Source organism: Solanum dulcamara, chromosome 12 (genome assembly GCF_947179165.1).
Source record: "Solanum dulcamara chromosome 12, daSolDulc1.2, whole genome shotgun sequence".
NCBI lineage: Eukaryota > Viridiplantae > Streptophyta > Magnoliopsida > Solanales > Solanaceae > Solanum > Solanum dulcamara.
In genome coordinates, this window is record NC_077248.1 from 67,139,699 (window position 1) to 67,151,150 (window position 11,452).

Below are 11,452 nucleotides of genomic sequence, written 5' to 3' on the forward strand. Positions count from 1 at the left end.
TATATCATATTTTATCTAATCTTCTTGATTATTTGAAATGCTAGGAAGATTTTTATATATATATTATGGATTTTAATAGTTACTTTCGTGTTTACAACTAAGTAATATGGACAGAGATTCTAAAAACTACATTCAAAAATGAATTATGGCTTGTAATATTAATTTAGTAAACACCAAAAAAAAGAAGCACGAATTTCAGAAATGGACCAAAATAAAACTAGAACAGGAATCAAGAATCAGACAGCAATACCCCACCTTAACGGCCACACTGTAAATTAAAAACTCTTCATTGCTTTCATCGTTTTAAAATACTTTATCATAATTCATTTTTCCTATAATATATACTTTATCTTGTTTCATTTAATCATCGTCTAAGCTCAAACTTAATAGATCACATTTTATATTTGTTATCTTTTTAATGAGTATGAAATTGCTTACAAATTTAAAATGGGATGAAGAAACTAGGTTTATATTATATTTATATGAGTAGAATTTAATTTATAATAATTTTATTAGAATTTAAAACCTCTAAATATTTTCATCTATTACAAGTTAATTGATTATAAAAAAAAATGTGACAAATATTTTATAACAACAATAATATATTCAATGAAAATTTAACGATGAAATATGAAAAGAATAAAGTATATACAAATTTTATTTTTACCTTGTGTAAATAAAAATATTATTTTCAAAAAACACTCGATTCAAATACAATATATCAAAATATATGTGAAAAGGAAACACGATAATAAAAAAATATAACAACTAATAGAAAGACATCAACAACTAATAAAATAGTGCAATGAAAGCACCACAAACTACATATTAGTTCTACCGTTAGTTAAGAAATTCTACTTTTTTCTTTTAGTTTTCTGGCTTGTGATCGATGATATGGTTATTGAATTTCGAATAAACTTGAATTCATGTGTTTCATAATTTATTTTTATTTTTTTATAACAATGCGTTCGATATAATTTTTTTTATTTTTATTCGATATTTAATATTTATATTAGAATCCAATCAAATCTGAATTTATGTCAGGAAATCTCATATTGAAGATAAATTAAATTACTTTCCAATAACAGCGATTTCATACTCAATAAAATTCAAATTCTAAATCTTTAATTAAAAATAAAGAAATATTTACCGGCATTGTAATCTTCAATATTAACATAAACTTAAACTTGAGAGCTTAATTAAAAATGAAGGATATCGACAGTTCCATCCCGACCAGTAAATATTTTCTAACTTTGTACCCACTCCACAACACAGATCTACTTTATCCCCAAATCCCATCCTGCTTTATTATACAACACTGTCCACTCCTCTTCACACACACACAGTGTATTCTTTCTCTCTTTAACAAACATGCAGCTCCGGTCAGTGGCCGCCGTGGCCACGGTGGTCATTTCATTAGCTCATTTGCTTTTCCCCCATGCAACTTCAGCTCACAACATTACACATATTCTAGCAAAATACCCACAATTTTCCACCTTCAACCATTACTTAACAGAAACACATCTCGCTGCCGAGATTAATAGCAGGGAAACCATCACAGTCTGCGCCGTCGATAACGCCGGCATGGCTGAGCTTCTCTCTAAGCATCTCTCCATTCACACTATCAAAAACGTCATTTCTCTTCACATACTTTTAGATTACTTTGGTGCTAAGAAGCTTCACCAAATCACTAATGGAACTGCGTTAGCTGCAACTATGTTTCAAGCTACTGGTTCAGCTCCTGGTTCGACTGGGTTTGTTAATATTACAGATCTGAAAGGTGGGAAAGTTGGGTTTGGTCCGGCGGAGAATCACGGTACTCTTCCAGCTACGTTTGTTAAAGCTGTTGAAGAGATACCGTATAATATATCTGTTATTCAGATTAGTACGATGTTGCCGTCGGCTTCAGCTGAAGCTCCGACGCCGGAACCGAGTCAGATGAATCTTACTTCACTAATGTCGGCTCATGGGTGTAGGGTATTTGCTGAAACTTTGTTGAAATCTCCTGCTGAGAAGACTTTTGAGGATAATGCTGATGGTGGGTTAACTGTGTTTTGTCCCGGAGATGATGCGATGAAGAATTTTATGCCGAAGTTTAAGAATCTGACTGCCGACGGGAAGCAGTCGTTGCTTGAGTATCATGGGGTTCCGGTTTATCAATCTATGGCGAGCTTGAAATCGAACAATGGCGTGATGAACACTTTAGCTACTGATGGAGCTAAGAAGTACGACTTCGTTGTGCAAAACGAAGGCGATGTGGTGACTTTGAAGACCAAGATTGTGACGGCGAAGATCACCGGAACTCTTGTTGATGAACAGCCGGTGGCTATTTTCACGATTAATAAAGTTTTAATGCCTAAGGAGCTGTTCAAGGCTTCAGCTGCTCCGGCGCCGGCACCGGCACTGGCACCGGATGCCGATTCACCTGAACCATCTAAGAAGAAGAAGAAACACAAGGCGCCGGCGGCAGCTGATACTCCGGCGGATTCACCGGCGGATGGTCCAAGTGACGATTTTGCAGATTCGACGGCGGCCGATGATAACAGCGCGTTTAGTTATAGTGCTGGACCAGTGGTTGCCGGAGTTTTGAGTATGTGGTTTTTCTTTTTATTGCTTTGAGTTAATTTTTTTTTCCTTTTTTAAGATTAAAAGGGTTTTTATTGTGAAATAATTATTGTCTATTTATGTAGTATCAAATGGTAGTAATTTGTACTTTTGGGTATTAGAAAAGCTAGGAGTTTTGTGTGTGTTTTTCAATTATGTATTTATTTTTCAATTTATTTTTTCTTATTTTTTTCTTTGTTGTTTCTTTGTATTTGTTTATTAATTTATTATATGAGTGATATTTTTGGATATTGAGCTGTGAGTTGTGATTCATAAATCATGTCAGACTTGTTACATGTTTCAAACTTTTAATAGCCACCTACCCTGTCATCCATATCCTCTCCTTTTTTTACTTGATATAAATTTTTTGGGTCATCCAATTTGAATTTGCAAATTGCCAAAAGTTATGATGACGGATAAATATTCTTTTACTTTTAGTCGGAAGTCAAATTCGAGCTTAGGAATAACATCATTTTGGGTTAGGGAAGGAGTTCGTCGGGAACAGTTCTAGAGTGTTTTTTATATTTCAATCGCACTTGATGAAATTATTATGATTTATAGTTTAAAAATATTTTAGATCATAAATTATAATTATTTTTTTATGTCAATTAGAACAATATCACATGAATTAAGACTGGAATATTATTCCCTTACTATAAATCCAAAAAAAAAAGTTTAAAACTTTGTGTTCCATTCTTGGGTTTGTATTGGAGTGGTTAGTGGTAGGTGGCTTAAGCGCCGTTGCTTGTGAGTTCTTGACAGCTAACAATGTTTCAGTGGTCCTCAACATAGTTGTCTACCTCACTATTGATGATTGACTTATTCATTGTTCTAAAGACCTCGAAAAGAAGTTTTAGCACCCTATAGTGCTCTTTGCATTTCATTTTGTAGTTGCCCTATTTCGGTAGCAACCAGCAATTTGTTGACATTTTCTTTTGGAACCCATGAATATCTGCTGTCTCTATACTTTGATTATGTACAGGATAAACTTGTGTAATTTTACACAATATTATTGTGTAGTAATGGAGAGATTTAAGATGAATTTAATCATTTACATGTTTTTTCTTAAAATTGTTTAGCCCTATATGTATACTAACTAATGAATTGAAATTTAAGACAGTAGATGTAGTTCGTATTTATGATGCAGCAGAAAGACTGCTTGGCTTTATTAATTTTTGGCTACGTATTCATCAGCCTAACTTCCATAATTGTATAGGCTTAAACTAATCATTTGGTTCTCAATAAGTTGAATTTTAACCCCCAAAGGCCATAACAGCGGAAACATTGCATTGCATTGTCTTCACGTATTTATTAAATTTTGTGTCCACCATCACCTTGTATTGTATTGTTAGTTTAAATACGATGTTTGTTTTGATTGTTATTTAAATTTTATTGTATCGTATTGTTTAAATTCGTTGTTAGATAACGACGAAAAGTCTCATGTTATGTAACCACCGATTTGGTGTGATCGCGTCGTTACTTTAATAATTTCTTCTCATTTTATTTTTATTTATTATTAATAATCTTATTTTATCTTTTATCCTACCTTTTCATAATAGCACTACCTTATACCCTATTTTTCTCGTGAGTTTATCACTCAAATTCCTGATGTGTGATATTATGAAACAATGGAAAATTATACAATTTATTCAAACTGTTTATTCATTAAAACAATACAGTACGACACAACACAATACAATTCGATACATTATAAAATAATACTTAACAACCATCCAAACAGTGTGTAAAATTACATCACATACATTAAAACCTAAGAAATACTAAATTGTTTCATATTTCAGCCGTTGTGACAAGCAAACTAGTATTTAAATTGGGGAGGATAGAAAAGTGAACCTATCATTCCCGAGTTTTGAATGTTGTAGTTAACCCAAAGGATCATCTCCAAACGGATTTCTCAGTCATAAATAAGAAAGTTACTTTTGTTCATCTCATTCTTTGATTCTTTGTTCATCCCAAAACACGAGAACACTATTATTTGCCTTCGCAAATAGGCAAAGGATGTCACCAGCTTTTCCCTTCCATCAAGCTATGCCTTCTTCCATATCGTACAAGTTTCGAACCTAGTAGTGATTTTGTAGTGTGTAAGAATTCTTCTTTTTGTTTCAATGACGATGGTATCAGGGTCAACTTGCACATACTTCCACTATTCCACTCAATACCCTTACTATCTTCCACCAACATAAGTACGAGGTAATAACAACGGATGTAGCGTAATGCTATGGGTTCATCTTATACATGAAGTATAAAACTCACTAAAATCTCAATAAATATTATATCTGAACCCATAATTTTAATGGTTCAGTGACTTTAGTGTTAACCATCGTAAATTTTGAACCCATTAAGTTTAAATTTTGGATTAACCTCTACTAGAAAATTGAAAACACACATCATTTCATCATATAGGATTGAAACAATTACTATAGAAAATACTAACTTTGAATTTGATCCAGTTAGTCTTACAAGTTTCGATCTCCAAACCTTCCTTCAGAGATGAACTGCAGAGCTTTCCTGGTTCAAACCATCCTTGTTGAAGTACAGGAAACTCGTGCTAGCATCAAAAAATGATGTTATAGGCACAGGAGTAAACCCCGGGTAACTCCTTTCGGCCTTGACCAAACATAAATCTTTGATGTACTTGTAAAGCCCATGTTTCTGAACATAAGGTAGAGCTGCATACTCATCAATTGGCATCCACTGAAAGGAAGTAACACCATGTTAAGATTTGTTATGACTCGAGCAGTGGCGTAGCCAAGTGTATTGAAGGACAACAACAACATGCCAAGTGTAGTCCACACAGTGGGGTCTGGGGAGGATAGAGAGTACGAAGACCATACCTCTACCTTAGAGGTGAGATAGAGATGTTGTTTCTCAAAGGAGGGGATGCAACACGAGGACTTCCCACAGGGTCACCTATCCTAATACTACTTTCGCCCAAACACGCTTAAATTTGGAGTTTTTATGGAATCCAATGAGTTAGTGTTGGTATGATCGCATCTCAGCAAGTGTATTGAAGGAGTTTAATTGAATTCTTTCATCGGATAATTACACCATGCAAATGGGATAAAAGTAATATTTTTGCACTTTTTTCAATCCTCTTGTTAGAATTCTTAGCTTCGCCACTGGACTCGAGAATACCGTTACAAATCTATAGAATTGAACTACGACATACCTGGGCTGCTTCAATTTCTAAATCTTGCTTCTGAATGTCAAATGATAAAGGGCGCATCATGCAAATGAAGAATAAGTCTGACTTGCCAAACAATGCCTTGTGTGTTTGCCTGCAGGAAAGAGATGTCATTGCTGCAGAAATCCAGACAATGGGCAACATTTTACAGGTCTAGAATATCACAAGAAACTTTTACACTACAATCCTCTGGTCATTCAAAATGCTACTTCCTTTTTCAAATAACATTTCCTCTTCCATTGAATCAGCAAAAAATTTCCAAAAGGTATATCACTTGGAACTGATCTTTTCTCTAACATAGGCAGAATGTCTACTACATATTTCAGAATATACAAATGTATTCTCCAAACACACTCTAATCATCTTCTGATTTCGAATAAGTTAAGTTGAGCTCATTCACAGAAAATACTCAATTCGGAATAAAGGAAGTAAATCTTTTCAGATTTTTTTGCATATTTACCGGTTTTCCTTTTCTTTATCCATAATGTATCATAGTAATTAAAGCCACAACATGGTGGGGAAAATAGCCTATCTATTGTTGGGCATAGAGAAAGTGCACTCCTCATTTCGAACTAGAAACTTTCTTTTTGAAAGCTCTATCCATAGCCACTAGGCCAACTAGAGTATACTCGGCCACTTCCATAATCCACTTTCTGAAAACTAGAAGTAACGATTCACATAACCGACTCAAATCGTACCAAATAAAATAAAAATGAAAAATAAGTTTTATAGTAATACTAATGATAATAATAGAATTTCTCTAACAAGTATAACATTAACACCTATTCCCAACTAGTAGATATCACTTTTTTGAATCTTTTTCTTCCATTGTGTGGTTTACCTAAGTCTACATTGATTCCAACAAGAGAATGTAAGAGGCAAAAGGTGGCTACTGGATCACTATAAAGCAGAAGATACAAATTTCTCCAATCTAAAATCCTATGCGACTCGTAGCTTATTATATAATTATCCCTCATATAAACAGCATGGCAAGCGTTCCCCACCTGAATGCAAGTACTTCCAGAAATTCAGTATCAATCTGCAATAAATGGAACCCAGCAAATTTTAGAGAAGCAATAACAGTCGCATGTACAGCAGGAAAATAGCATATTTGGTATTTTGATTATGTAGCTTTCAGTATTTGATAAACTTACTCCTGTTTCTTCTTTTACTTCCCTTATTGCACCTTCAAATATATCCTCGCCCTGCAGAATGGGAGCTCAAAATACAGTTTAGAGGGCGTGTGACTAGTTTTTGCTGCTGACTTTAACTCCAACAAATGTGCATACCTCTTCAACAATACCAGTAGGGATCTTCCATACAGCAGTTCCCTTTAATCTGCCGCTACTTTCTTGGACAACAAGCAACTAAAAGCAAAAGATTTCTCAAACTTAGAATGGAAATTTGTGAATGTAAATAATCACCACCAAGATGCTCAAGCATAGTGGTCTGAGACATGAACTATTTCCAGTGATCAAAATATGCTTCCTCCATTACAAAATTAATGTGCGATCAAACAATTTAGACACAGAGATATCGGATAGGTCAGTTAATCTACCAGCACATACAAATGACAATCGACAAGTGAAACATAATCAGATTTGTGTAGAAGGATTTGATGTGTAAGAAAGCTTTTTTCATTGGCATGAAATGAAAATAAGCTTGGGCACTATCATCATAGACTGACAATAGTTGATTGGTTGAAATCAACATGTAATCATCTTGAAAAGTCATTTGACGAAATGAGCGCATGCTATATATACCACTTTAAAGTAAAGAAGTCTAACCATTCAATCAGGGAGTAAGATACTGAGTAAAACAGAACAATTACAGACGAACATATTATTATACCCTTTCATACAATGAAAGTAGCTCTGACTTACCTCTCTTTTGTCATTTAAGACAATAGCGCCAATACCCACTCGGTGTGAGGCATTTGCTGGGATGGTATTCTCAGTCTCAGGAATCCAATACACAAGCATCAGGTAATGAGGTTCTGCGTGGTGGTACCAAAACCCTTCCTGTAGTCAATGTCACACATTTGGGTCAATTTCATAGCAAAGCTATTGATATATTTTCCTCAACCTAAAGTATGATATAAGGCAATTAAGAACTTGAGTTCGTGAAAAGATGTTATGTAGTTTCTTAAAGTAGATTTCAAACACGTACATTATATTGAAGGGTGATATCAAATTTCGACTTCCAACATCTTAAACAACAGCATGATATATCGCAATGTCATCATTCAATGGTGTCTGACACAAATACTGCATTTGGTACAGATTTTAAGCCTCTAGTAAGAATAGCAAGTCTAGGACACATTTTAAGTGTACAAATGGAATCCCGTGAGCCTACTTATGTCAACATGAACACTATCATATTCAAGTTCGGAAAAAGTATAGTGAAATTACCTTAACTGCAGTTTCAACCAAATTTACGAGTTCAATTGGCAGTTTAATCCAGACACCCTTCTTCCCCTGCAAAATATATAATATCATAAACACTGTCCTAGACAGCTATTCTGGCCAGGCAACTCATTTTGATAGTAAGAGGTCACAACATCATGCAAATTGAAGACTGTCGAACAGCCATAAAAGAAACCAGGAACCTAGTTCTTATGAAAACTGCAAAAGTCTTGTCAGTCAACCCGGAAAACTGTTGAGTCAAATTACCAAATCTAATTAAGTTTTCACTGCCACTGCTGTCAATGGAAGCTTCTCATCTATACAACATCAACCACAAACACAATGGTAATATAACTTCCTGGTTTAAAGGAAGATTCACCTAATTATTCATACTGTGCTTTTCTTCCTGGTTTCAAAGAAGGGGAAACATATGGTGTAACACGTACACCCATAAATAATGGATAAGTACAATAACTACTCATTAGTTCCAAAGAAATTGGGGTCGGCTATATGAATCTGCAGTGCTTCATTTAAGCTCAACTCACTTCATCATCATACAATAACATAAATATAAATAAATTTTGGACGATTGTGGTATCTGGTGGTTCTACTTTTCAACCATAATTCAGTGGGAGGCTACAAATAGGTGGACAGTCAACATCAAGATAATGTTCCTCTTTACTCATTACTCATAAATAAGAAAAAAAAAAGGTAGCATACCTGCAACCTCCACTTGGATAATGAAGCTTTAAGCATGTTTTGAAAGACGTTGGGGTCCATATGCTCCTTCAATTCCACTATAACTCCACCATGATAATCATTTACTGCAGAAAGCAACTGATCCTTCTTGACACCATTTTGAAATATGAGTTTCTCCATATATAGGATCTCAACTTGGTCCAAATTTGTGCAGCAGACTTTTCTATTTGGACGCCTGAAAAACAAAATCGCTGGATTAATATACAGCAGAGGCAAAACCAGGATTTGGAGTTTATAGGTTCAGAACTTGCCAACGAACCCATAGCTCGTTTTACTCCTACTTAACACCAGATTTCTTGTCGTGTCCCAACCACACATACACCTCTAATTTAACAAAAAGGGCAATCATATCAACTATGTATCAACTCCAAATAAGTTCAGGATTAGCTAAAACTATGACTAAACACTAGAAGAACTTTGAGGGTATTATGATTCTCAAAGCAGAATAAAGAATTCAGAAAGCAGAAAAGCAGAATCTCATGGGAAGGACCTAACAGTTCATTAAAATTGTTCACCAAATCACTTATGCAGGAAAATGACTTCATCCATCACAGAAATACATCCGCAACAATCTAAATTAGTTTTCTGAGTTAAAAGTGAGAAAAACGAATTCCACTTATATGAAAAGCTTTTTCACAGTTAGTCCAAGTAAGAACAAGATAAACAAACCGTAATGAATAGAGTGAAGTGGATACATATGATTCATACAATTAAGAATTGAGACAATTCTCAAAGAAAAATTTCACCAAGGACCCAACTGTTCGATAAAAATTGCTCCAAATCACAGAAATTCATTTTCTCAATAAACTAAACTAGTTTTCTGAGGTAAAATCTAGAAGAACGAAAAAATGTATAAACAAATTATAATGAAAAGAGTTAATGGATACATAAGATTCATACGATTTCAAATTGAGATAATTCTCGAAGCAGAATTCCACGTGAAGGAATTCAATAAAAAATGCTCCAAATCGCAGAAATACATTTTCTGGACAAACTAAACTAGTTTTCTGAGGTAAAAGCTCGAAGAATGAAAAATATAAAAACAAATTATAGTAAACTGAGTAAAATGGATACATATGATTCATATGACGAAAAGAATTTCATGTGAAGGACCCAAACTGCTTGACAAAAATTGATCCATATCACCTATGCAGACAAACTGAACTCGAAATTTCGAGGTAAAATCTAGAAAAACGAAAAATGTACAAACAAATTATAATGAACAAGAGTAAAATAGATACATGTGATTCATACGATTATGAACCCGCACTGTTTGACAAAAATTGCACTCGATTTTTTGAGGTAAAATCTGGAAGTGTACAAACAAATTAAAATGAACAGTGTATAATGGATACATATGATTCATACAGTTACGAAAAGAAGAATTTCACGCGAAGGACCCGAACAGTTTGATAAAAATTGCTCCAAATCACTTATACAGACAAACTGAACTCGTTTTTTTCAAGGTAAAATCTAGAAAAACGAAAAATGTAAAAACAAATTATAATGAATAAGAGTAAAATGGATACATATAATTCATACGATCATGAAAAACAGAATCTCACGCGAATGATCGAAACTATTTGATAAAAATTGCTCCAAATCTCTATGCACACAAACTGAACTCGATTTTCTGAGGTAAAATCTAGAAGAACGAAAAATGTAAAAACAAATTATAATGAATAAGAGTAAAATGGATACATATAATTCATACGATCATGAAAAACAGAATTTCACGCGAATGATCGAAACTATTTGATAAAAATTGCTCCAAATCAGACAAACTGAACTAGTTTTCTGAGGTAAAATCTAGAAGAACGAAAAATGTAAAAACAAATTCATAGTGAACAGAGTAAAATTGATACATATGATTCATCCGATTACGAAAAGCAGAATTTCACGCGAAGGACCCAAACTGTTTGATAAAATTGCTCCAAATCAGACAAACTGAACTAGTTCTGAGGTAAAATCTAGAAGAACGAAAAATGTACAAATAAATTACTCTATAAAAACACCGTAAAATGGATACATATGATAAAACATAAGATTACGAAAAGCAGAATTTCACGCAAAGGACCCAAACTGCTTGACAAAAATTGCTCCAAATCACTTACGCAGACAAACTGAACTCGATTTTTCGAGATAAAATCTAGAAAAACGAAAAATGTAAAAACAAATTCATAGTTAACAGAGTAAAATGGATACATAAGAGAAAAAATGAACTCAAGATTTGTAAATTCAGTGCAATAATGTTTGTATTGGCTGATGAATAAGGTTGAGGAAGCTCAAAATTACCTTGAAAATAGAGTTTTCAGCTGAGAACGAACACTCTGCGAATGAAATTGATGCTGCTGCAAAGTGTGAATTGAATATAAATAGGCGGGCGTGGGGCGTACTGTACTAGTGAAGAGACTAGTGTGCGCCGTGTGCGTAATGAATGATGGGCATTCCACTAACACGTTCCCAGCGAATAGGCCAA

General features: G+C 34.0%; 2 protein-coding genes and 1 pseudogene across 3 annotated transcripts; 1 reads left to right on the plus strand and 2 right to left on the minus strand.

Moving 5' to 3' along the window:
- Positions 1 to 1,222: 1,222 nt before the first annotated feature.
- LOC129877135 (fasciclin-like arabinogalactan protein 1) lies at positions 1,223 to 2,853 on the plus strand. The gene has a single exon (XM_055952619.1). The coding sequence runs from the start codon at positions 1,372 to 1,374 to the stop codon at positions 2,617 to 2,619; it is 1,248 nt and encodes a 415-aa protein (XP_055808594.1). The 5' UTR covers positions 1,223 to 1,371; the 3' UTR covers positions 2,620 to 2,853.
- Positions 2,854 to 4,240: 1,387 nt separating this feature from the next.
- Positions 4,241 to 11,452, minus strand: LOC129876431 (nudix hydrolase 2-like). Of its 2 annotated transcripts, XM_055951883.1 has the most exons (10): positions 11,269 to 11,452; positions 8,935 to 9,148; positions 8,221 to 8,286; positions 7,693 to 7,830; positions 7,099 to 7,176; positions 6,964 to 7,014; positions 6,814 to 6,848; positions 5,795 to 5,903; positions 5,086 to 5,319; positions 4,241 to 4,685 (listed from the first exon to the last, which is right to left on the minus strand). In XM_055951883.1, exons 2-9 carry the CDS (start codon positions 9,091 to 9,093, stop codon positions 5,110 to 5,112), a joined length of 846 nt encoding a protein of 281 aa, XP_055807858.1. In that variant the 5' UTR covers positions 9,094 to 9,148; positions 11,269 to 11,452; the 3' UTR covers positions 4,241 to 4,685; positions 5,086 to 5,109. The 2 variants fall into 2 exon arrangements, with proteins under 2 accessions (XP_055807858.1, XP_055807857.1); XM_055951882.1 differs by having other exon boundaries at positions 4,241 to 5,319.
- LOC129877924 (5S ribosomal RNA) lies at positions 5,503 to 5,621 on the minus strand (annotated as a pseudogene).

Excerpts from the sequence above, each read along its gene's own strand:
- LOC129876431 (XM_055951883.1), bottom strand. The coding sequence starts at position 9,093 with ATGGAGAAACTCATATTTCAAAATGGTGTCAAGAAGGATCAGTTGCTT. Across the intron at positions 8,287-8,934 it reads TATCCAAGTGGAGGTTGCAG|GGGAAGAAGGGTGTCTGGAT; the intron begins GTATGCTACCTT and ends TATATTTTGCAG. Across the intron at positions 6,849-6,963 it reads AAGTAAAAGAAGAAACAGGA|ATTGATACTGAATTTCTGGA; the intron begins GTAAGTTTATCA and ends CATTTATTGCAG.
- LOC129877135 (XM_055952619.1), top strand. The coding sequence starts at position 1,372 with ATGCAGCTCCGGTCAGTGGCCGCCGTGGCCACGGTGGTCATTTCATTA.